Source organism: Culicoides brevitarsis, chromosome 1 (assembly GCF_036172545.1).
Source record: "Culicoides brevitarsis isolate CSIRO-B50_1 chromosome 1, AGI_CSIRO_Cbre_v1, whole genome shotgun sequence".
In the NCBI taxonomy this organism is placed as follows: Eukaryota; Metazoa; Arthropoda; class Insecta; order Diptera; family Ceratopogonidae; genus Culicoides; species Culicoides brevitarsis.
In genome coordinates, this window is record NC_087085.1 from 24,570,423 (window position 1) to 24,596,046 (window position 25,624).

Sequence of the window (25,624 nt, forward strand, 5' to 3'; positions counted from 1 at the left end):
AAGTGAGGTTATGTTTACAAATTCTAAATTCCCACATGCAGGAAATTCTTAGAGCACCGATTTGAAAAATTAATTGAAAATCAAACTCGAAAACTTCGGACGAAAATAAAGGAATAAAATGGCAGTCGATAAGCAGGGTCATCGACCCGGATCTTTAAAACAGGCCAATAAGAGCCACAAACATGGAGGACATCGTTCCAAAAGGTCCGTGGAACAAGCAAACAAAGGTCGTGTTTCGGTCAAAGCAAGTACCATGAAAGCAAAACGTGATTTGAGACGTGATGAACGAAGACATCAAGCTACCCAGGTAAATCAGAAATTTCAACGTGTATTTTTTTATTAATTTTGATAATTTATTATTTATTTTTTTTTTGTAGATACGGAAAAATAAACGCGAAGAAGCAATTGCGCTTAAACGGTCCGTTGGTGGAACTCACACAGCTCCCTTTCTAACGTGTGTTTTGGCTCTTCACGAGTCAATTGACCCATTATCGGCTCTCGCTATATTAGCAGGTTGTGATTCAGAAGCGATTGTAACTAAAAGTACTACGGTCACACACATTACGATTCCTCGTTTGAAACAGCGGTTCTCATTTATTGTGCCCCCAGTGGGAAAATTAGCGGAACTACAAGTCTTGGATTATCTCAAAGTTTGTGACTCGACTATTTTACTAATCTCAGCAAACACGGATGACGAGTTATTGGACAAGTGGGGAAACAAAATACTGGGTATGGCGTCTGCTCAAGGAATTCCAACGCCAATGGTGACGTTGATGGATCTCGAATCGATCGCGCCCAAGCGCCGTTCCCAAGTGAAAGCAAACATTCAAAAAAGTGTTAGCAAATTGTTCCCAAATGAAAAGGCAATGACACTGGACTCTGCTAGTGATGGGCTGAATTTATTACGTCGGATTGGTGGTCAAAAACGAAATACGCTGTTGAATAAAATGAATCGCCCACATATGTATGCCGAAAGTGTAAACTATGTGTCCGATAAAAGTACCCTACAAGTAACCGGATTTTTGCGAGGCCGCCCTCTGGATGTAAATGGTTTAGTTCATGTACCCGGATTGGGTGACTATCAACTCGAAATGATAGAAGATTTGCCTGATCCATACAAACAAGAGAGAAAACATGAGATGGCCACGGTAAAGGTACTCGCGATAGCTAATCCAGAGAAACAGACGTCCTTAGTGCGCGAAAACGAGCCCGATGAAATGGATGCAGACCAACCTTTTCCCACAGAAGAAGAAATAGCTGCTGCACGAGAAGAAACAAAGAAAACGAAACTCGTAAAGCGTATTCCGAAAGGCATGAGTGACTATCAGGCAGCATGGATTCCCGATATAGAGGAAGTATCTGACAATTCTGAGGAAGACACGGACGAGGAAGGGGAAGAAAATGAGGAATACATGTCTTGTGACTCGGACAATCAAGAGCCTCAGGATCAAGAGGAGGAAGACGAGGACGAAGGTGAGTTCGATATGGTGAGTGTGGCATCTGAAGCACCTGCCAATGACGAGGCATATGACAAAACAATGGATATGGACGAGGAAAAAATCTCGTTGGAAAAGGTCAAGGCAGCACAAGAAGAGAAAAAGTGGCCTGATGAAATTGATACGCCTAGAGATGTTCCAGTTCGTGAACGTTATCAAAAATATCGCGGTTTGGAGTCTTTCCGCACATCTCCGTGGGACCCAAAAGAAAATCTTCCGATCGATTATGCACGTATATTTCAATTCCAGAATTTCGACCGAACTAAACGCCGAATTTTAAAAGAGATAAAAGAGGAAGACGACGAAGCTGGATTAGTTGGCAGATACATAAGAGTTCACATAAAAAATGTAGATGCAAAAATGTGGGAAGCATTTCAATGTGCTAACAACTACGTGATTATTTACGGGCTTTTGCCACACGAGCATCAAATGTCTGTGGCTAATGCAGTCTTAAAGCGTTTCCCGGGCTCAGAGATTCCTATAAAATCAAAAGAACGCCTTATAATCCAATGCGGATACCGTCGATTCATCGTTAATCCCATATTTAGTCAACACACCAATGGGGACAAACACAAGTACGAAAGATTCTTCCGTGCCGAAGAGACCGTAGTAGCAACATTTTATGCTCCGGTTCAATTTCCTCCGGCACCGGTTCTATGTTTCATGCAAAATCCAAATACTACACTCTCACTTGTCGCCACCGGGCGTTTGATTTCCTGTAACCCTGATCGAGTTATTCTAAAGCGAGTCGTTTTGAGCGGACACCCCTTCAAAATTCATCGAAAAACAGCAACTATTCGGTACATGTTCTTCAACAAAGAAGACATTCACTACTTTAAGCCTTGCAAACTACGCACCCGGTGTGGCCGTATGGGACACATTAAGGAATCTTTGGGTACACACGGTCACATGAAGTGCGTTTTTGATGGCCCAATCAAGTCGTTCGACACAGTCTTCCTCAACTTGTACAAACGTGTATTCCCCAAATGGACCTACGAAGATTGTATTGTCACGTGCACTGGATTGTCGAAACCAACTGAATCAACTACAGAAGATTCTGTAATGCAAGAATAAAATATTTTTCAATAAAAAAAAAACCTTTGTGTCAAAGCACAAAAATGAAATATGAAAAATTGGAATAATAATAAATTATATTAAAATTTGAATTAAAGCTTTGTGTTTATAATTTACTTTTTGCATCGTCAGTGCCACAAGGTCTGGCTTTGTTTATGAAATTGGATAATAACTCGCTAATGGTTTCGGGTGACGTCAAATGCAAGTGATGAGTACCCTCAATGAAGTGCCATTCAAAGTTTTTGTTGCTCTCTCGCATTGCTTCAATCATTTGATCAAAATATTCTTTCTTTTCGTAGTACGGAGACTTGCTTGCTTTGATGAAGAGGTACGGCATTTGCATTCGTTTTGCAAACTCGATACTGACCTCTTGAGCTAAGTTTATAAATCCCGAATATTTCAGTCTATTGTCACGGGCAAAGTAATACTTGTTTGGATACTTTTCGCTCTTCCTTAAGTTCCTCTGAAGGATGTGTTTGCAGGTTTCAGGTGTTACTGAACCATTTGTTGCCTCACACAACTTTTTTACTGTTTCTTCATACGAGTAAGAAGGTGGTTCGCTCTTGCTTCTATTTCTCTCGTCCGCTATCAAAAGGTTATCATAGCAATATTCCAAAACAGGTGCTACTCGTTCTTTATTTTTTATGTGACTTTTCAGAGCATCAATGCCTACCATAAAATCCACACGATCAGGATACAATCCGCAATAATTGAAACCTACAATTGAGCCCATGCTGTGGGCGATTAAGGAAACCTTCTCCCATCCATATTCCTTGCGTATTAAATTTATAACGTTTATATAGTCAATTGGTTGGTATTGCATTCCATGTGGGTACCAAGAACTAAGCCCGTGTCCAGGAAGGTCAATAGCCAAGTACGACAAGTGTTTGGGCAACGAAGGAATTAGTCTGTCGAATGTCCCAGCATTGTCCTGCCAGCCATGAATACACAAAACTGGTCGCACATCTTTCGAGTTCCACCATTTCCCACTAACGTGCCCCCAAGGCATCGGAATTTGAACCTCGTCTGCCTCGTCTTGCACGTCCAATGATGATGATGTGTGCATTTTAGAATAAATCGGCTTTAACAGCGATCGTTGTTTTCCAATGAGAACTCGAGCAATGCCTGAAAATTAAATAAAGTGAATGAAATTAATATTTTTTTTTACTTTTTAGCAAAATCTTATTTACCTTCTACGGTGGCTTTTTTTGTGATATTCATGCCAGTAAATAATTGGTGTACACCTGATTGACACGTCACGTTGAGATTATCTCCGATTCCGCAGTGATATGTAAAATATATTCATGTGAGATAAGCTCTTGTGACCTAATTTTTCTAGATTAGAGGCTCAAAGTTCGAATTAATGATTCAAATGGCCTTGAACATAAACCTAGTGCACATGAATGACAAAAGTGTCATTTAATTAGTACGCGCCTTTTTATCAGGAAAATTATTGCCAGTTAATTAAAGGATTTAAGTAAAATTAAAAGAGATTCCTTTAGAAATTCGTACTTTTTTACTTGTCAAGAAACTCGGCTTCAGCCTGAGGTTGCTCAGTGATGTCGACAGTCAGCAAATTAGAAATACATGGTATACGAAGTTTTGGTATTCATAGTGGGGATGAACAGGTATTTTTTCTCTGTTTGAGATTTTAAATAAAATATATTTATTGTTTTTTTTGTATTTTATTTAAATCAGCGGATAACTTTTTATTCGCCACTGACATTGATTGTCGGTCAGAATGGATGTGGAAAGACAACAATTATCGAGTGCTTAAAGTATGGAGTAACCGGTGATCTGCCTCCGAATTCAGATAATGGAAAATCCTTTGTTCATAACACCAGAATGGCATGTGCGTCCGAGGCAATTGGCAAAGTAAAGTTGCAAGTTAAGGATATTCATGGCAACAAAACGACCATTGATCGAAGTCACAAAGTCACAGTGAAAGCACGTGGAGGAAAGGTTACGGCAAATGCAATGAACACTTGTGTCACTCATGAGACAAATGATGGGAAACAGGCGACATTGAGTACGAAATTTCATGAAAATTATCCATACTTCTTATTAATTTTCCCTCTTTATTCATAGCACGTCGCAAGGAAGATGCGACAACGGAAATGTGTCGAGCAATGGGAGTATCAAGAGCCATTATTAACAACGTTATATTTTGCCATCAAGAAGACAGTAATTGGCCCTTGGAAGGCGATGCCAAAGTAAAGAAAAACTTTGATGAGATTTTTGGAACCAGTGACTACAACAAGGTTCTTGAGGAACTCAATAAAAAGATGAAGGAACGTGAAATTAGAAAAAAATTGTTGCAAGAAGAATTGAAGCTGAAAAAGCACATTAAAATGCAGGCAGATCAATTAAGTGCAAAGCTGGCACGTTTCGAGTTATCTATAGCCAAAAACAAATCCGAAATAACTGAAATTGAAGAAAAGCTAAAACCAATTCGAAGTCGCATTGTCGAAATTTCTGAAAGAGAGTGTAAGGCATCGGAATTTTATACGCAGGAAATCAAGCTAAAAGAAAAAATCCTGGCAAATGAAAACAGCCAAAAGACATTCAAAAATCGCATTACAAATTATTTCGAAGGTGATATTCCGTCGTTGCAACAAGAAATCCGTGATTTTCAAAACAATGTGTCAAAGGTCAAGGATGAAAACGAAATCGTAGATGTACAAATTGTAGAGTTGAAGCAAAATAATGATCGCAATGAAATGAAAATTCGAAAAATAGAACAAGATCGCATCCAATGGCAACAAATGCAGCAACAGGAACAAGAAAAAGTTGCTGAACGCGCACAATTTTTGCGGGAAATAGGACCAAAAGTAGAGCTCCTTGTGCCAAGCGAAATTGAAAACGAGCCGAACACTGTTGCAAAAACTCTAATTTTACAAATCAAAGACAAGGTAAAAGAAAAGGACTCCACATTGAAGAAAATGAAGGAAAGTCACGAGGAAATGGAAAGAAAATTCCAAGAAAAGGTTGATATGACTCGTGACAAAAAGACCAAAGCAAATGCGGCGATTGCATCGAAAATGAGTGAAATCAAGAAAAACGAAGCAGAAATGAGTGAATTAGAATCAAGGGCCAATAAGATTGAAGCAAGTGCGACAAAAATTAAGGAACTTGAGAAAAAGATAGAAAAACATGAGCAAGAATTCATTGCATGGACTGAGCAACAACGATTCAGTGAACAAGAAGCGGATATCAGTAATATGAAGACACGCCGTGATACCATTCAAAAAGAAGCCGATGAATTAGATGACAAAATTGACCAACTTAGCACGGTGGCCAACATTTTCAATGAAATTCAATTCAAAGAAAAGCAAAGTGCAAATTTTGAAACAGAGTTCAAGCGAATCAAAAACAAACATGCAGATAATTTATCGAGAATTTTTCCTAACAAAACTATTGAGCGCGACTTCAAACGTGAAGTCCAACGTCGATTCGATCAACTTGCGGCTTCCGTGAAAGAAATGTCGAATAAATTGAATGATAAACAGCGGATTTTGCTTCAAGCCAAAACAAAGCACCAACACTTGCGTAATTCATTGAAGGACAAAGAAGACGAACTTAAACGTCTTGACGAGTCGATTTACAATCAATGTCAATCTGAAGAATATGTGGAAGTAAAAACTAGAGTTAAGGAAAAGGTTGAAAAATTACGAGCAGAATTGGGAGCAAATCGTGCTTCGGAAACGCTCTTTAAGAAGTACATAGCAGATTTAAGTGACCGTTCTTGTTGTCCTTTATGTCACAACGACATGACGGGATCGGGCAAAGATGATCTGATCGAAGAGTTGACTACAAAGGTACAAAGTTTACCTGAAAAGGTACTACAACAGCAACAAAACTTGATGAGCGAAGAACGCAAATTGGAAGATCTTTTAAAATTAGGGCCGATCTTGGAGCGTGCTAAGAAATTGCGCGAAGACACTATCAACTTGAAAGATGAAATTCGTAAACTTGATGATACAATGAAGGAAATGCAGTGTGAAATAGATGACATAGAAATGTGTCTTGCTTCCCCAGAAGAAGAAAAATCGATTGCCAATATTATGTTGGCGGACATGAATTCACTCGATCGCTACAAATCAGAAATCGAAAGACACCAAAATGACATTCAATCTCTCAGGGAGACATTGCCATCGAATCAAGCAAACGAAAATCTCGAAGAAATAAAAACTAGAAAGAAGAATCTTCAAGACGAATTGCGGGAGCTACGTGCTAAACTTGATGTGTCACAAAGAAATCTAGATATGGGAAAACAAATGCAAGAAGAAATGCAGCGGAAACGTAATACACTTTTGCAACTTAAGTTTGAATTACAAGAAAGCGCGCAATCAGTGCCACAATTAAGACAAAGAGTTGAACAGCTAAAATCGCAAATTGAAAATGCTCGACAAGAATTAATACAATTGAATCATGAGTTGGACATAGCGAAAAATGATTTGGAATTATTAGAAACTGAAAAACAGAAAGAAAAGGCAAAGAATAAAAGTATTTTTGACGAAGCCTCCATCGAAAAGCAACAAATTGATCAGCTCTTTAGAGATATTTGTCGGTAAGTTAGTCCAACAATAAAAGTTATTTTAGAATTTTAACTTTTTTTTTTAATTTATTTATACCTAATACAAAAATATGAAAATTTCAAAATGATCTCGAATTTTTATGGATACTTTAATTTTTTTAGCTGTAACGATGAAATATCCCAATTTGAAACTATGGGTCTTAAAGAAAAGTTGGAAGAATTAAAACAAGCTTTAACTCAACGTTTGGATGAAAAAACTAAATTGCAGAACGAGCTCAAAACATTAGAAGAAAAGTCCAAGTCTCTGAATGATACTATCGCAAAACAAGAAGTTTTGGAACGCGATCTTAAAGAAAATCTGGATCTGAAACAAGCTGAACGCGAACACGAAGAATTGCAAAGACAACTTAAAGAATTAGAGTTGGATTTGGGAGATCTTGATTTTTCAAAACTGCGTCGCGAAAAAGACCGTCTTCAAAAAGAAGACGACGAAATGGTAGCGAAACGTAGTGTCATTTACGGCGCCTTAAGTAAGGAGCAAGAACAAGCGAAAGAATATCAAGCAGAATTGAATAAGTCAGATTTTAAAGATTCTTTTCGGAAGTATATCAATACATATCACGAACTGCGACTCATTGAACTACTAATCTCGGATATCAAAAAGTATCGATCCGCTCTTGATGTGGCTTTGACGAAATATCATCAGGAGAAAATGTGTCAAATTAATCAAAGCATTCGAGGGTTGTGGCAGGAAATTTACCGGTAAGACTTATTTTGTCATTCGCTGGACTCATTTAATTATCTATATATTTTTTTCTAGCGGAAACGACATAGACTACATCGAGATTCGAACCGAAGCTCCGGAAAGTAGCAGCAGTCGACGTAACTTTCAATATCGTGTTGTTCAAGTTAAGAATAATACAGAACTCGATATGCGCGGACGTTGTAGTGCTGGACAAAAGGTTCTCGCTTCCCTGATTATTCGCATGGCTTTGAGTGAGACATTTTCGACAAACTGTGCTGTCATGGCTCTCGATGAACCCACAACTAATCTGGATCAAGCCAATATCGCGTCGTTGTGCGATGCCATTGGAAGAATTATACAAGATCAGCAAAATTTCGGACACTTTAGTTGGATCATTATTACGCATGACGAAACCTTCTTGCAGATTTTGGCACCGTATTTGGAAGCTTCCTACCGAGTAAGTCGGAATTTCGAAGGAAAAAGTGTGATTACAAAAATTGATTAATGCATTGTAATTTTTTTCTGAAGATTAGATTTACTAGCTTTATTGTGCTACTTAAATATAATAGTTTTTTTTTCAAAAAAAAAAAAAAAAAATAGAGGAAAACAAAACTGAATTCCAATAAACAATAAATAACATAATGAGCAAAAAGCATTTAGATTGTTAACATAAACAGATAAAGAATACACATATATTGTAAGGAATTTCCTAACATAAACGAAGACTATGCAAAAATGTACAAAAATCATCTCAACTTTTTACACTATTTATCTTTCAGTATTTATGTAATGATGTAGAAAAAGTTGTAAACTTCAAGCTCGTCTAGTAGTAGTTTTGAACCCAAAGATATGACTCAATTTTAATATGATGTTGGTTGATAATCCACAAAATTTGCAGGAAACTGCCCATATCGACCTCCTGTTTCTCCATAAAGCCATTCACTGTTTAATTCTCGCAACACAGTGACTTCCTCATTTGCCTTAAAATTAAAAAAAAAAAAAAATCAATCAGAAATATTAATTGTTCATACAAAAGTATGATAGGTTTTAAACTTACCTTTAAGCTCAAATCTTCTGGTTGTTCTGCTTGGAAGTCATACAAGGCTAGAACTTTGACTGCCTTCGATCCCAATTCTACGGAGGGTGTATTACTGCCACTACAAATTGCACTGTCGTCGCTCAATGGAATTTTAACGTCAATATAATTTGCAGGAAACATTCCTTCACAGCCACGCTTATTGCGACCAAACAGCCATTCGTTGTTCAATCTTCGCAGTAAGTAAATTTTTTCATTTGCTTTCAAAGGCAAATCATCATCATGTTCTCCTTCAAAGTCATAAAGAACTAGGCCATAGCTTTCTGTTTCGGTGGATATATCATCCAAAACTACCGCTGGTAATGGCGGGGGTGGCATCGAAGGCATTGGTAATGATGGCAAAGAGTCATCAAACGAAGAGTCTTCATCATCAAACTGTTCCTGTGAGAGTGTTTTGGGTTGGGGCGGGGTCTCAAGTTTCGGTTTTACAACGTTGTGCACGGGAGATATTTTCCCCTTTCCAGCCGAATTCGGTCTGATGATTGTGGGCATTTTAGGGATCACAGATGGCTTTATCAAATCCTTGCCATTGCATAATGGATCAAAGCTTTCTGTGGGCTTTTTACTGTTATTCGGATTGATTGAATTAGCATTTCCGGTGAAGGCATAGAAGGATGTGTTGCCCACGTTGACTGGCTTTTGTGCAATCGGCGGACGATACATTGTTGATGCCGTAGATCCTGATGTTGTGTTGGGGGGCCCGAATGCATCTAACATATCAAATGGATCCACGATAGTTTCGAGAGGTTTATAGTTTGCTGTTGGTCTATCTAAGACAAAATCATCTTCGAATCCACTCTCACTTGAAAAACCATTATTGGGCGAGTCAGAGCTGAAACTGTTCACACTCACACAATCACTGTTGGACTTTTGTGTAAATGTTGGAGAACTTGGGGGTGAGTCAAAGGTAATCAATTTCATTTCATTCGACGTAATGGAGGATGCAGTTGATGAAAAACTTGCAGATGTTTTAAGATTAGAGATTGCGCCATAGCTGTTAGAGTTGCTCACATTATTTGTTTGTGAATGGGCTACAGTGTGTTTGGTCGAGCTTTGTTGTTGTTGTTTGTTTGTATTTGGTTTTGTTAATCGAGCTCGACTTAGCAAATTCGCTAGTATTGTATTCGAATGTGTAGAACTTGGTTTTTTGAGGGGGACAGCAGGTTTGAAACCCTCCTTGGGTGGCGGTGGCCTTGGAGGAGCCTGTTTTTTTATTTTAGGTAATTGTTGTTGTTGTTGTTGCTGCTGCGACGAAGAAACTGGTGTCCAAGCATCAAAAGGTTTGTCATCCCAGTCGGTAGTGGGTGTATATCGTGATGATGATGATTGGTTAGAAATTGTAAATCCACGATTTTGCGTTGGAATCGGAGGCGCTTGTCTCGTTGGAATTACCATTCTGAAAAAATTAAAAATATTACTGATTGTTCTTATCAAACAAGCTTCCTTAGTAGATATATGAATAAAAGTTTACACACAATATTCATTCATAAATTCACAACACATATTCATATGTAGTACATATACTTTGTAAATAAATATACATATATGAGTTACATACATCACCATCGTCTCCATACATATATAAAAAAGCTGTAACTCATTAAATAAATTTCATAAAAAAAATTACTAACTTTTTCGCATCCTTAGCATTTGTTTTGCAATTGTTACTAAATGGGACATTAGTATTGCACTTTGCAAGTTGTTGTTGCTTGTTGTATGACACCACTGATAAGATTTCACACATTGTTAACACACAACTGTATGTTTTATTTAAATATGAAACGAATTGATATGAGTTGTAAAACTATTTTTTAATGTTTGTTGTTTTTCGTCTGATTGAATATAAATTGAGAGATTTGATCTTCTAGCCTTTGCTAACTTGTGTATAATCAATTTTTTGGTAATAAAAAAAATCAAGTTCACACTAATTAGCGCTTTTGATCTTGCTTCGAATAAAATTGAACTAAACTTTTTCATTGCAGAGAACGAGAATATTTTTGGCATTGTAAATGTGAGTTTGTTTTTAGTGGTAACATTTAAAAATTTCTTAACAGCTTGGAAGATATATTTTGTTCAAATGTCTCTCAATGATATGTGTTTAGCCCCATTTTCCATTTCAGAACAAAAAACATGCCAAAAATAGCTAGTGCATTTATGTTTTCTAAAACACAGACGCAGGTCCGCTAAATGCCCTTGAAAAGGCATGTCTTAGTAGTTTTACAAAAGTAAACAAATGTGATATTCACTTTCGGATGTCCACTTTAAATCATGTACACTCAAGTGTTTATCAACAGAAACACATTTCAAGTTTGTTTCCTGTTGTAATACGGACTAAGTAGTTTTGCACACACTGTGAATAAATAAATACGTACATCCAAACAATCGAAACAGCTGTGAACACACTTAAAGACGTAATAAAGTCGTTACTTATTTCTTCTATTTCATGTTCTGCTTTGTCTCAGTCCTCCGTTTTGTACATAACTACATGGGCAGTTAAGTTGCTTGCTGGTCATGCACACAACAATTACACAAATTTTTACTCCTATTGTTGAGTCACAGTCAAAAGGGGGTTGTAAAAACTGGCGTTTTAGACACATCACACTGTTGCATGATGATTATTTTCTTGAGATTTTGTATTTGTAATCTTCCAAAAAACCTTGCAAGACTTACCTGCAATTTTTTCCACTTTTTCTTTATTTTGATGTTATTTATACGCTTTATGGTTTTCTTGAATTTACTGAAAAATATAGAGAAAAAAGGAAATGGCATAAAATAAGTGAAAAATCCTTTGTGTTGAATTCCATACATTTGCGTTGTAGAATTTCAAGATATTCCAAGTAATTACCTGCAGCAGTCCTTAATGGTGTACTTTCCCAGTAATTTTTCACTATCTAAATCTATTTTTACTGCGTGAAAAACAATTATTTAGAAAATGAAAGCGCAATAAGTTGTTTACAAGGCAAAATCCAAAACTAAAATGAATTATAATGAGTTGTTTTTGTGGTCGGAAGAAGACATCAGTGAATTAAGTCGACCAGATGTCTCACTGCATCGGAATTGTTTCCCAAATATTCCCAGGAATATTTTTTGGCTTGGACACCTTTGATCCTGCAGGATATCGGTAAGTTTGTGGGAAAGAATCCTGCGATTATTTATTTATTTGATTTAAAAATTTTTGGTGCTAAAGACTTTGGGTGCATTCAAGATTGCTCATCGATGGACATCAATGATTTTTTCCAAAAAATTTTTCATCGAACTCGTTCAAGTTGAATAAAATGGATTGTTGAATTTATTAAAACACATCAAAAATCGTTAAAATAAAACATAAAAGTCAAAAACATTCATCAAAAAAACACATTTATGATGGAAAAGATCATGATGGACTCGATGAGTGATCTTAAATGCATCCTTTGACTTTTCGGATTAATACACCACATTTTAAGGTGTTCTGATCAGTCATGTTAATTTTTTTCAGTCATTTTTATAAATATTTAACCAGGCTCATGTTGAGTATTTAGGTAATTTGTTTAGGTGATCTCGAAAATAAGCCTCGTTTTTCTGTATTTATAAAAAAATTTTAAAAAAATCACTGTTATACAGTGAGACGAATGAAATTGATAAGGCAATTCCAGTCACTATCCTCCGATACACACTAATTTTTCGAAAAATCCAAGTTACTCGCCTCCTCGAACACACTAATTTTTTTAAAAATCCAAGTTACTCGCCTCCTCGAACACACTATTTTTTTAAAAATCCAGTTACCAACCTCCAGTGCACACTAATTTTTTTTCAAAATCCAGCTACGATCCTCACTTATAACAGTATCACTTTCAGCCGACTCAGCCCAGACTGAACAAAAAGCCCGCTGTCGGGTTCAAAGCCCATCAGTATAAAAGAAACGCCATCGGTGAAAGATGAGAAACTTCGAGCGAAAAATTCGTATCTTGGAGCCTGTCGCAAAAGTTCTACATAGATTTGTACGGGTCAGATTAAAAAACGCAGTGGAATAAGTTCATTACCGCATAAAACAGTGCCAAGTAGTGTTTGAACAAAGTGAAACTACTTAGAAATGCATAAACAAAGGAGCAAAGATAAAGTGAGTGAAGTTCGACACCTCGACATTTGAAACTTCATACTTATGTCGCCATCCATTTTTCTCATATCAAGCTGCACCATGCTTAAAATAAGTAAAATGAATCAAAGGCATCTGCTCAATTCCACTGAATTATTCATGCCTTTCTGGATTGCGAAAGACCTTAATTAAGCAAAAATCAATTTTCTAATTTTGGTAGGTACTGCTACGTACCTACAATAAAAATAACTTTTGCTTTAGTGTGTGTTTAATGTTTCGTGGTATTGATTTATTTACCAGTTTGAAAGGTCTTACAATTTTTTAGAATTGCTTGTTCGGTAAATAGGTAATAAAAAAAAAGTTGATGAATTACTGAAAATTTCTATGAAGCGTGTCTTAGTGCTCTCTGTTCGCAAGTTAGAACTTTATATATTTATTTATCGTTCAACAAGCTTATCTTGAAAATGCGTGGATCGATCAATTAAGTTTTGATGGTGAAAAGTAGCAAACAAAAATAAAATAACAAAGGCCCAAGCTCTTCGCACATAAATACATGAGATCAATATGCATAAATACTAAGAGAGTACAATTGAGAGCAAATCATTTTACACGAATCAAACATGAAATATTAAAATAGTTAAAAAAAAAAGTGTGAAATAAAAAAAATATTATTTAGCTTTGAAATATAAGAAACGTGTTTGGCGTAAAGCGAACGCTTTGTTTACTATTCACTGTTTTCTATTCACATCTGGTATCTTGAGCTTTCTTTCATCTAACTATGTTTCGAGCTTTTCATCATTATAGAGTGAGATATACGTATTTACTATTGTTTTTCGGAATCCAAGGTTGATAATCAGTATAATTTTCTCGTTCACAAATGTAGAAAGAACTTTTACGGTACTTTTAGCCCAAAATACTTCATCCATGCTATTTAGAAGTTGGCTTTTATATGAAAGCTTCTCGTTTAATAAGTTCTAAATACCTATTATACAATGGGTGTGTAAATGAATATTGATATAATTAACAATGCCGGATGATAAGACAATAGATAGTAATTTTGAATTACAAATTACCGGATTCTAATTATTTTGAATGCGATCGGAAGTGCATTATTTAAAATTTGAGCAGAATTGAGAAATTTTCCAAACAACTAAATCTTTTTCTATTTTCAGCTCTAGAATATCGCAGTCTATCTTACACTTGATTTCATCAGAATAAAACCATATTGGCGAAACGATGACATCAAGGTCTGTATAAAAGTAATTTTGTTGGATTATCAGGCAACAAAGAATATTTCTCTTTCATCGTTTCAGACTCGACAGATTATTCATTCTTTTGGAGAGCGGTTCGGCAGCGGTTACACGTAAAGCGGCATCTCGTCAAATCGGCGAAGTTCAGAAGCTCCATCCGCACGAACTGCACAACTTACTAAACAGAACAATAGGATACCTGCATAGCAATACTTGGGATACTCGAGTAGCAGCTGCCTTTGCCATACAAGCAATATTAGAAAATGTTCCTATCTGGGATCCAAAACCGTGTGCGTCTCCCGTAAAAATGGAGCACAATAGAATCACGGAGAAGTACGAAAATACGAGACTAACATTTGAAAACTTTGATCTTGATTCAGTTTTGAGTAAGGGGGCCCGTTTACTTGGCTCCGAAGGTACCGAATTCGATACAATTGAAGAGAATGATGGCGATCTGAAAGAACGGTTACTCCGACAACGTGCTTTGTTGAGTGAAAAATTGTGTTTAAATAGTGGCATCCAAATAGATGAACTTATTACACTCGAAGACATGACACCAAAATCGGCACCGATAACTTCTAATATTGCCTTTGAGTACCACATACCGGTTGAACAAATGTTAAATTTGGATCAACAGCAGCCACTTAGTTGTCGCGAAATCAACCGAGCGAAACGAAAAGCTCGTCAAATTCAGTTGACGTCATCGTCCTCGACGTCATCAGCAAGCACAGCAATGCCAACGCCAAGTCCTTCTAGTCGACGGAGTTCTTGTAGCAGCATGAATTCAGACGAGCCAGAACGAAAACGTTCAAAGGCCGAAATAAAGATGGAACTTGTGACTAGCGAGCCAGTGCCCGATGCCACTGGCTCTTGGGGAAATGCCGTTGACTGGCCCCTGGAGACATTTTGCTCCAAACTCTTTGTTGATTTGTTTAATCCCAAGTGGGAGATAAGACATGGTTCTGCGACCGCTTTGAGGGAACTCTTAAAGGGACACATTAGTGGTGCCGGCAAAAGTACTACTATGACGAGAGAAGAAATGGAAGAACACCATCATTCGTGGCTTGAAGATGCGCTCTTGCGACTTTTGTGTGTCTTGGCATTGGATCGATTTGGTGACTTTGTGTCGGATCAAGTTGTAGCGCCTGTCCGTGAAACCTGTGCGCAAGCATTGGGAACTGTATTAAAGGACATGCGTGCCGCCAAGGTAATGAAAGCAGTAGAAACACTTCTGAAATTTACGGAGCAAGAAGCGTGGGAGGTTCGACATGCTGGCCTTCTGGGATTGAAGTATTTAGTAGTTGTTCGAGAAGATTTAATTTTGGACTATCTACCGCTTATTCTCAATCACATATTGAAAGGACTAGAAGATCCCGTTGATGATGTGGCTGCGGTATGTGCTTCAACGCTCATTCCCATTGCGAATCATTTGCCGAAACAATTGTCGCTATCCAGACTAGCTCAGATCCTATCTAAAATATGGGATTTACTCTTGGATCAAGATGAACTTACTACGGCTTGTAATAGTTTTATGGGACTCTTAGCTGCAATCTTAAGTTTACCTGGTGTGTCAAACAGCATTCAAGGAAGCGCATTTACCAATCTCATCCCGAGATTATTTCCATTTTTGAGTCACAGTAGTACCTCCGTTCGCAAATCTACTCTCCAAACACTAAAGACTCTCACTGATCCCGTTCATCTTACTAATTCCGATCCGAAGGCACCGTCCAATGGAACGGGCACGAAGAATTTTTGTGTTACTATGATTGTAAATTCTGTCAAATTATGGCCATTCGAACTTGTACAAGAGGTATTGCGCCAACTTTATCAAAGAGTCCTCGTAGAACATGTTGAGGATGTGCAGAACTTGGTGGAGGATGTTTGGTCAAACATTGTAAACAATGCAGACCTAACTGCTTTATTGCATGCCGCTTGTCCCTTTGTGTCATGTTGGTTTTGCCTGGCGATGCAACCAGCACGTTTAGCGTTCGACCAAAGTCAATTAGTTCCAATTAAAAATGTTCAAGTAGTGCGAGAAAAGAAAAACAAGCCACACGATTTGCTAGACAACATGGTACGAGTGCAGGCAAAATTCTATCTTGGTGGAAGTGAGAGTGTGCCTATTGAAGTTCGTGAAAAAAACGTCATTAGAGCTCGATTCCGCGCCTGCAGAATGCTCGGCATCCTTTCGAAATACCTAGTCATGCCAGCACCCGGGGTCACGTATACCAAAGACATTGAAAACCCAATACAGTGCTACGTCAACGTGCTGTCTGGATACTTGGGATCTCGCTCTGCCCTTCAGCGCATGATTAGTGCACTTGTGGTAACGTTTTGGGCCAAAAACGATGAAAAAGCATGTCCAGCACCACCTCAGTTACTAGAAAAGTTGAGACATTGTCTCATTGAATACGTATATTACGACGAGGTGGCCATACTTTTTACGCGACTCCTTCAAGAAGCAAAAGACTTTTTAGCTACACTGAAACAATACAAAATACAATTTGCGGAACTAGATGCCAGTCCAGTATTGACGCTCGATCAAATTCTGAGCTTATCAACAAACTTGACTGAAAATCTAAGGCAAACCTTCAACCTGAAAGCAAAGGTAGCAGAAACATTGGAAGATCGAAGAAAGAATTTGTACGCCTCATATCTGACTACGAGTCAGGAACAGAATTCACTGAATATTACAACACAAGCAATACTTTCGGGAGCCATTATAAATTTAAAGGGACTGCCTGGCGAAAAGTTTGCTCCATACGTAAAACCACTACTAGAAGCAATCAAACGAGAGAATAGCGAGATTCTTCAGAAGTTGGCCGGTGAAAATCTTGCACTTCTTATCGACCAAGTGGCAGACAAGAGTCCCTGTCCCAATTCGAAGATTATAACAAGTTTATGCACCATCCTGAAATGCGATCCAGACTTCACACCACAAATTCCGACAACATTGAAGCCAATATCGGAATTTGATCCCAAAAGCCCCACGGATAATCCGTATCATGGAGTTTTACTTCTTGCAGCATCGCAAACACCAAAGATTACCACAAAAGATATGCCAAATGGTGCAGCGCGAAGTGGTCGCCCTTCAATATCTGGAGTAAGTGATGTAAATGATGATACATTTAGCAAAAGCGACAACAAAAATAAGCAAAACTGTATGCAGCGAATCGGTGCTAGTTACACGTTGTCCTACATCTGTATTCATTTTGCTGGTGATCTGCCCAAAAAGTTGGAAGTATTGTGGGCACTATTATTTGACTTTATCGAGCAAAAAGTTTGCACTGACTATGTTGAGAAATGTTTTTCAACGTTGTGTGGACCAAATGAGGAAATAAACACTCTCATTACCAATTTACATCTTATTGAGACAGTAGCTTCGAGCATACACAGTTCTTTGCACGAAAAATTATTTGGTTTGACTTCCAAACTAGCCATTCTCGTATACCATCCACTGAAAGCGATTCGGCATTTAGTTTCACGTTGCTTAGCTACTTTGGCATTCGTGGATGCACCGCGAACAATGGCCGTTATTGTCAACGACGTGATTCCTTATTTATCAGCGATTGAGAATGTCGTTAAGCGGCAAGGTGCGGCAGAGGCAATTGCTTGCATTGTCAACAAGCTCCAATTAGATATTGTGCCATACGTAGTTTTATTGATTGTACCCCTTTTGGGACGCATGAGTGATCCTGATGAGCAAGTTCGATTAATTTGTACGCAAAGCTTTGCTACACTTATTCAGCTCATGCCCTTGGATGCAATTACTCCTCTGTCGGAAGATTTGAAGACGCGCAAACTGAAAGACAAAGAATTCCTCGAATACTTGTTCTCGCCCAAATCGATTCCGGAATTCAAGATGCCCGTTCCCATCAAAGCAGAATTGCGTAGCTACCAACAAGCCGGTGTCAATTGGTTGTGGTTCTTGAATCAATATAAGCTTCATGGTATTTTGTGCGATGATATGGGCTTGGGAAAGACTCTTCAAGCTATTTGTATTCTTGCTGGTGATCATCACCATCGATCCGAGGCTAAAGAAGCGCCACTACCAAGTTTGGTCATATCACCGCCAACGCTTACCGGACATTGGGTATTTGAAATAAACAAATTTATCTCGGAGAAATATTTGAAACCAATGCACTATGCTGGCTTACCGCTCGAACGTGAACGGATGCGGACAATGCTTAAGACACACAATCTCGTTGTTGCTTCGTACGACATTGTCCGAAAGGATATTGATTTTTTCTCAAACATCCAGTGGAATTATTGTATTTTAGATGAGGGGCATACCATCAAAAACGGCAAAACCAAGTGCTCGAAGGCAATTAAGCAAATCGTGGCAAATCATCGTTTGATATTGTCGGGTACACCAATTCAAAATAACGTATTGGAGTTGTGGAGTTTGTTTGATTTCCTTATGCCCGGATTTTTGTCTACTGAGAAACAATTCATGAGTCGTTTTAGCCGACCAATTCTTGCGAGTCGCGATCCAAAGAGCTCCGCAAAAGAACAGGAAGCTGGAGCCTTGGCAATGGAAGCTTTGCACCGGCAAGTTTTACCATTCCTCTTGAGACGTGTCAAGGAAGATGTTTTGACAGATTTGCCTCCTAAGATAACACAAGATTTACTTTGCGAACTAAGTCCGTTGCAAGAACGCCTCTATGAGGACTTTAGTAAGGAGCATTTGGATGTAGATATTCGGGATTGTTTGGACAATATTGATGGATCCCAGATAAAGAAGAAAACTCATATATTCCAAGCCTTAAGGTGAGTAGCGATTAACGGTGTACTAAAGGAAGTCAATGGTATAGAATCAATATTTTTTAGGTACCTTCAAAATGTTTGTAATCATCCAAAACTCGTATTGAATGCCAATCACCCAGAGTTCAAAAGCATTGTGGAAGATTTGAGAAAGAAAAATGGATCATTGGACAACATCGAACATTCTGCCAAGCTTCCTGCATTGAAGTGAGTATTTTCTGTTTACGCTTAATGTTATTAAAAGCCCATAAAAAATGTAATTTTCTTGTATAGGCAATTGTTACTAGACTGCGGAATCGGAGCTAACGAAGATGAAACATCCGTCAATATTGTAAATCAACATAGAGCTTTGATATTTTGTCAACTAAAAGCCATGTTAGACATAATTGAAAACGATCTTCTCAAAAAACACTTGCCCTCAGTCACTTATTTGCGATTAGATGGAAGTGTTCCGGCCAATCTACGTCACTCAATTGTCACCAAATTTAACAGTGATCCTAGCATTGATGTTTTACTACTAACCACACAGGTAAAGTTGCTTTAGAATAAAGTTATTTTTTTGTCATTTTTTAAATTCTTGTCCACATCATTCAAAAAATTTAAAGCAGCCTTGCAAAGTTTTTTAAAACGCATTTTCTCAAAATTCATTAGGTCGGTGGCTTAGGTCTTAATTTAACTGGAGCTGACACAGTAATATTTGTGGAGCACGATTGGAACCCTATGAAAGATTTGCAAGCTATGGATCGCGCTCATCGTATAGGACAAAAGAAAGTAGTGAATGTATATCGTCTTATCACGAGAAAATCACTGGAGGAAAAGATCATGGGACTACAAAAGTTCAAATTACTTACAGCCAATACGGTAGTAAGTGATGAAAATGCGTCAATGGAAACCATGGGAACGGATCAATTGTTGGATCTGTTTAGCTTATCGGACCAAAAACAACAACAAGAAAAAACTCGTGGCGACAATGCAAGAAATCATACATCAGTAAAACATATGATGGAAAATTTGCCTGAGCTCTGGGAGGATCAACAATATCAAGAGGAATACGATTTGTCGTCTTTCATCAAAACTTTAAATAAGTAAAAAAAAAAATATTTCACGCAAGATTTTGTATCCATCGTTTTCTTTTGTATTACAATTTACTCAATCTTTTTAAAATAAAACATTTTTAGAAAATAAATAACCAAATTACACCAGTTTTTCTTTATGGGGAGTTCATGAAGGATTGTCCGACTTTTTTTCTATTAAGTGTAGTATTTAAATATTGTTTTTTTATTTATTTTTTTTATTAATCAGTTTCTTTTCTACTTTAATAATGTCCGTTACATATTTATGCATTTCTCTTATTTATTTTCGTTTGTTATTCTCTCCACGAATATGATATTAATGGAATTTAATTTAACTGTTTTACTTGCATCTTTATCATTTTCATCAAGTTAGCCATCTTATTTGCTGTATTTTAGTTGTCTTTGTTATGTACAATACGTACTAGAGTTTACCTCATGTTTCTGTTAATGTAATAATTTATTTTTCAGTTTCTCATTAATGGTTATATATAGGTATGCATTTTACATTTATTGCACGCTTATTTGATGTAAATGAGAAAAGATAAGTAAGAGATTTAAGCAGGAAAAAATATAAGGTCTTATTTCTTATCACTTTTGAATTATCATTGCGAAATAGATTTTTGTATTGTTTTTTTTTTCTTCTAGTTAAGTAGTGTTGATACTTCATAGAATTTACTTTTGAGTATATAAAACGATGGGCATTTTTAAAAAATTTCTTATTTTTACCTACATATAATAATAGCTTTTTCATATTGAGTGAGGGAAACTGTATTTAGCACTTGGGCAGATAAATGTTGAGAAAATACTGAAGTTTGTAAGTATAGGAATTATTATGTGCTGTCCTTTTGTTTATCCTTTTATATTAATTTATTACATGTATATTATTATGGGGTAGTGTAATTAAAAGAAACATATTTTATTTGTTCTCACTGCTAATATTACCGATTTTAACATATAAATTTTAAACATATAAAGTTCAAATGTCTTGAAAATAATAACTTTTTGTATTTGTTCTTTAATATTGATTGTAAAGTATTTTTTATAAAATATAAATAGGTAGGTTTAGGTAGTTTTTTTCTTTTAATTTTAAATGACGGTTACAAGTTATATGCACTTTATTCTTAAATTAGCTTGAATTGTTTCCTATTATTAGCTATTCCATTGTAATTAAACATTTATTACGGTTGATAGTTACTTTAATAATAATAATAGTGATTTAATTTTACTTATAATTTTATCAGATGTCTAATTTTCATTATGGAGAAGACCTGCAATTCGTAAAAAACGACCCATTGAGTTTTTTTAATTCTTTCTTTTTATTCAAAAACATACCAGCTCATGATTGTGCAGTATTTTTGAGGATCAAAATCTCGTCTTCCTTTGATTGAACTACCGCCTGCCAATATGAATCCCTTTCGGTTACTTTGGCCTCAAGGTTTCGTAAGACTTTTTCCTACAAAAAAAAAGAAAAATAAGATCAAACAATGAAAAAAATAATTTTTCAAAACTTACCGTATCAGCAACAATATTTTTGTAGTCATCTAATGATTTTTGCAATTGAGCATTCTGCAACAACAATGCCTCACTACAGTTATTGGTATCACTTGAAAAAGTGCTGCTACTAATTGATTCATTTCCATTCATGTGAGAATTATTTACTTTACTACTATTACTACTACTATTTTGTGTAGATGCTGCTAATTTTTTCTTAAGGAAACTAGTTGTAAACTCTAACCATTTGTTGAATTCTGTTGGACCATTAGATGGCAATTCCGGTATGAGTTTTACTAACGTCTCCTTCGTTCGATTCTGTTCGTCGGCAATAATTTGTTCGATATTTGTTTCAGCTGCCCGTGTTGCAGAATCCTGTGGAAAAATTAAAAAAAAAAGTTACTTTCTGTATTCGTAACATATACTTTGCTTTTATATACAAAAAATTTGTTGGTAAGGTTTAAAATAAATTATTTAAAGTATGTATAAAGCGTTCATAAACCGCCCAAAAAAGCAAGAGAGAAAACCCTTATAAGCCCATTAGTTTAGCTGTTAAACAAACATCCATAAAAAGGTATAACTTACAACTTGATTATTTCTACTAGGACTCTTATAACTATTTTGAGCAGCTTGTAACGCTTCAATTAGTTTCCAGTTCTTCGTTCGTAAATCCTAAATGAAGTACGAAGAATAATGTCCATTTAATTTGTTTGCGACAGTTATGACATTTTGGAAATGTGATCATGTTGTCTTGGATTATAAGGATTTTAGGATAATTTAATGATTTAAACCTTGGAATAACTTTTCGACAAATAACTTTGCGTATTTGTATGAAATTTATATATTTGATTGAAAAAATTAAGGCAACCGCATTAGCATGAATCAATACAGCATTTAAAGAGTCAGTATAAAAGTTATTAGACATGCGGGTAGATACTATTTACAATAATGATCACATCAAAATGATCAAAAATGAACAAAATAAATAAAATGTCATCTTACATTGTTTTTCGTCTTTTGTTCGTCTAACTCGCTGCGCAAAACGTCTTCTTCGTGCTTTAGTCGCTTTATTAGCGTTTCGTATTCATCAAGTTTGTTTTCTTTTTCAATCAAGTTTGTTTTCAAGTTTCCAATAATAGTTTTCATTTCAGTAATCTGCAAAAATAAAAAAAATGGTTTTTGTTCAGATGAATAATTCATTTGAATTATTTTACTTACCTGTACTACTGTTTCTGAGGACGTCTTATCTGATTTCTGCTTAAGATCGTTGAGCTCTTGCGTTGCTTCTTGGTATTGTGTCTTATAGCTATTCAATTCTTTGCGTGACGAATCTAAGGCATTTTGCAGATTTTTCATCTCAACTTTGCTTGCGTCATCCAAGTGATTTAGGTTAGCGGTTTTGGACTGGGCCTCAGCCAATTGGTGTTTTAGTTGCTCTAGTGCTAGTCGTTGTTTTTCCAGTTCAGCACGTAGTACTTGTTGCTCTTGGTGCGACTTACTGTCGAGGAATTTCAACTGTTCGTCTTTCTGTTTGCAGACCCTATCGAATTCTCCGATTTTCTGTTCGCGATCAGCCAGAGTTTTTTGCAAGCCATCGACAAATTGACGTTGCTCATTCTCGCGGCGTTGCAGTTCTGCAAGAACGGTATTGCGGTCGATGAGTTCCTGTTTTAGTTGTTCATGTTGGACGGCAAGTTGTTGGTACTTTTGAATGGCTTCTTGTGATGCGCCAGTTTCGCCCTTCATTTGCATAAATTTGGACTGTAATTGTTGCAATTGTTGACTCAAAGCCACCTTTTCTGCATTATGTTTTTCTTTAGAGTAATGAAGCTCTGACGAGATGTTTTGCAATTCTTTCTTCTTGTTGTTCAGCTCTTCAATGTGATGCTTAATGGTCGCATTGAAGTTGGACTTTTCAGCATTGATCTCTGAGCGCAATTCCCGTAGTTTCGCTTGGAAGGCATTGGAAGCCTCCTGCTCGTCCAACAATTGCTTTTCTTTCTCTTGTAGTTGCTTCTTCAACTTTTGCATGACATCAGACTTGCCTTCAGTCCATTCAGTGGGATCTTTTGCTGTGGTATCATGTTGCTTGTTCAGCAAAAAATCAATCAAGATTTGGATTTCGTTGCGTGTCAATTCGGCGCTACGCAAAGTCTTCAAAACTGTACGAACAGTGTCTTCGTCGAATTGTTGATGATGGAAATCGCTCGTGTCCTTGGAAGGGACATGGACTGCTGCGGCAACAGATTCAGCCTTCTTTTTCTTGGAGTGCTTTTCTTTAACTGGTGCTGGTTGTTCGGCAATTGCAGTAGATTCGGCTTCTTCGGCCAACTTGTTGTCCTTAATTTGGTTGACTGGAGAGATTGGTGGAGTGTATTTGCGACCTGTTGATTGAAAGACATTATTAACACTGAGGTATTTTTATCAAATTAAAAATGTTTTACCTTTCTTATCCTTGAAGTTGCGCGTATTTTTGTGCAACGTTGCCTCGTTAGCCTCCTCCAAACTTTGCAAACGATGAATTTCTACGGCATCCCTGGGATGTAGCTCAACAAAATGATTGGCCTCTTCCGCAACCATTTCGGAACTGACCAATGGGTGCTCGGATTTGTTGACCAAAATTCCGCCCTTCTTATTCTTCTTGCCTTTGTTGGCGTTTTTGGCTGGAATATGATCAGCAAGTGGAAATGCTTCAGTCTCAATAAAGTCCACATTGACGTCTCTCTTGCTCTTGTTCGTATGTATTGGCGATGTTTCGGGTCCCGAGCGATCTGAATCCGTATCACTTTCAACCTCTGCAGCCGATTCTTCAGTTTCCTGTTTCGGCTTATTCACAACCGCTGGTGACTTTTTGCCTCCTCCCTTTTTCTGCTGATTCTTTCCCTTTTTGTTATTGTTGTTCTTGTTGTTGTCCTTTTTGTTGCCGCTAGCGGCCTTCTCGCTTTGGCTCGAGGCAGCTAGCAGTTGGGCCTTGAATTGCCGCTGTTCCTCCAACATTTCGTCAAAGGTCTTGCCACGCGGCAATTTGCTGATCAACAGGATGGAGCCCAATGAAAAGAGAACAACTATCAAAATAACACCGTACACTTGAAGATCCAACATTTTAGCATTGTTTGGTTACCGACAACTTATTAAATTTAGATACAGATAATTCGGATATTTCTTTTACAGTTACACGAGATGTGACAGCGAGCGAGTCTGTAAAATATGAAAAAAGTATTTATTTTACTGATTATGAAATAAAAAAAAAAGTTTTGTAAGTTCACCCGAAAAAGCTTATCGCAACAAAATTTAACAAAAAAAAAATATTAAAATTTTATTGATAAGACCCGTTTTCCGGCACAAAAAAAAAATAAAAAATGAAAAATCCATTCAAAAAAATTAGTAATTTTAACTAAAGCGAAAAATTCCTGCGAAAAGGTCAAAAATATTCCGGTTTGGAATGCAAAGATACATTCATTGCTCTACGGAGAAAACAGTATGAGAAAGAACGCAAAGAATGAGGTAATCGTCGGTCAATTGAAATATCGTCACAATGAAATGAAATGTCTGTAGGATGTATGAATCAATTTTTTCTAGTGCAAATCTGGTGCGATACTTGTTACAAGGCAACAACGACCGTCTATTGAGTAATGTACCACATAAATAATTAACTAAATACACTACCGAAGCCAAAGTGGCTGGGCAATTGATTAATTGAATGAGAAAAATAAGATTTTCCTTTAAAGAATGAAAACTATATGACGTGGATAGAGACGCCGTCATCGAAAACCTATCTGGTTGAATTACCGATGTATTAACATCGTTTATACACGAATTTTAGCGCACTTTTGTTCTCGTACCCTTTATTTATCAAACGCAAGCTATTTCACAAATTAAATTTGACCTTTGACGCCGAATTTTCAAAATTAAACTTACTAAATACTTTGACGATCTCCAATTCGTTTGACTGTCTTTTCTCGAATACAAGATAAGGTATGTTTTTCACGAAATCGGAATTCCTCTGAAAACAAACCCCTACTTAAA

At 36.9% G+C, this 25,624-nt stretch overlaps 6 protein-coding genes across 11 annotated transcripts; 3 read left to right on the top strand and 3 right to left on the bottom strand.

The window, feature by feature from the left end:
• The first annotated feature begins 23 nt into the window (after nucleotides 1–23).
• On the top strand, nucleotides 24–2,593 carry LOC134827977 (pre-rRNA-processing protein TSR1 homolog). The gene is made up of 2 exons (XM_063840895.1): nucleotides 24–307; nucleotides 378–2,593. The coding sequence occupies exons 1-2, from the start codon at nucleotides 119–121 to the stop codon at nucleotides 2,568–2,570; spliced, it is 2,382 nt and encodes a 793-aa protein (XP_063696965.1). The 5' UTR covers nucleotides 24–118; the 3' UTR covers nucleotides 2,571–2,593.
• A 36-nt stretch (nucleotides 2,594–2,629) lies between these two features.
• LOC134827979 (probable serine hydrolase) lies at nucleotides 2,630–3,948 on the bottom strand. Its single transcript, XM_063840901.1, has 2 exons — nucleotides 3,761–3,948; nucleotides 2,630–3,695 (listed from the first exon to the last, which is right to left on the bottom strand). Exons 1-2 carry the CDS (start codon nucleotides 3,789–3,791, stop codon nucleotides 2,677–2,679), a joined length of 1,050 nt encoding a protein of 349 aa, XP_063696971.1. The 5' UTR covers nucleotides 3,792–3,948; the 3' UTR covers nucleotides 2,630–2,676.
• Nucleotides 3,949–4,029: 81 nt separating this feature from the next.
• On the top strand, nucleotides 4,030–8,517 carry LOC134827975 (DNA repair protein RAD50). Its single transcript, XM_063840892.1, has 5 exons — nucleotides 4,030–4,198; nucleotides 4,269–4,599; nucleotides 4,659–7,140; nucleotides 7,270–7,869; nucleotides 7,928–8,517. Exons 1-5 carry the CDS (start codon nucleotides 4,130–4,132, stop codon nucleotides 8,355–8,357), a joined length of 3,912 nt encoding a protein of 1,303 aa, XP_063696962.1. The 5' UTR covers nucleotides 4,030–4,129; the 3' UTR covers nucleotides 8,358–8,517.
• On the bottom strand, nucleotides 8,499–11,933 carry LOC134827978 (SH3 domain-containing protein 19). Of its 3 annotated transcripts, none has more exons than XM_063840897.1 (4): nucleotides 11,794–11,933; nucleotides 11,619–11,685; nucleotides 8,910–10,344; nucleotides 8,502–8,832 (listed from the first exon to the last, which is right to left on the bottom strand). In XM_063840897.1, exons 3-4 carry the CDS (start codon nucleotides 10,341–10,343, stop codon nucleotides 8,713–8,715), a joined length of 1,554 nt encoding a protein of 517 aa, XP_063696967.1. In that variant the 5' UTR covers nucleotide 10,344; nucleotides 11,619–11,685; nucleotides 11,794–11,933; the 3' UTR covers nucleotides 8,502–8,712. The 3 variants fall into 3 exon arrangements, with proteins under 3 accessions (XP_063696966.1, XP_063696967.1, XP_063696968.1); XM_063840898.1 differs by having other exon boundaries at nucleotides 11,755–11,913; XM_063840896.1 differs by lacking the exons at nucleotides 11,619–11,685; nucleotides 11,794–11,933 and adding an exon at nucleotides 10,580–10,728 and having other exon boundaries at nucleotides 8,499–8,832.
• An 899-nt stretch (nucleotides 11,934–12,832) lies between these two features.
• Nucleotides 12,833–20,221, top strand: LOC134827482 (TATA-binding protein-associated factor 172). Its single transcript, XM_063840151.1, has 6 exons — nucleotides 12,833–13,044; nucleotides 14,193–14,267; nucleotides 14,334–19,040; nucleotides 19,101–19,241; nucleotides 19,308–19,563; nucleotides 19,686–20,221. Exons 2-6 carry the CDS (start codon nucleotides 14,257–14,259, stop codon nucleotides 20,121–20,123), a joined length of 5,553 nt encoding a protein of 1,850 aa, XP_063696221.1. The 5' UTR covers nucleotides 12,833–13,044; nucleotides 14,193–14,256; the 3' UTR covers nucleotides 20,124–20,221.
• A 73-nt stretch (nucleotides 20,222–20,294) lies between these two features.
• LOC134827483 (ribosome-binding protein 1) lies at nucleotides 20,295–25,555 on the bottom strand. 4 transcript variants are annotated; one of them, XM_063840152.1, is made up of 8 exons: nucleotides 25,517–25,555; nucleotides 24,043–24,796; nucleotides 22,817–23,982; nucleotides 22,601–22,753; nucleotides 22,184–22,270; nucleotides 21,620–21,973; nucleotides 21,440–21,560; nucleotides 20,295–21,375 (listed from the first exon to the last, which is right to left on the bottom strand). In XM_063840152.1, exons 2-7 carry the CDS (start codon nucleotides 24,698–24,700, stop codon nucleotides 21,444–21,446), a joined length of 2,535 nt encoding a protein of 844 aa, XP_063696222.1. In that variant the 5' UTR covers nucleotides 24,701–24,796; nucleotides 25,517–25,555; the 3' UTR covers nucleotides 20,295–21,375; nucleotides 21,440–21,443. The 4 variants fall into 4 exon arrangements, with proteins under 4 accessions (XP_063696222.1, XP_063696223.1, XP_063696225.1 ...); XM_063840153.1 differs by having other exon boundaries at nucleotides 25,441–25,526; XM_063840155.1 differs by lacking the exon at nucleotides 22,184–22,270.
• Nucleotides 25,556–25,624: the final 69 nt, after the last annotated feature.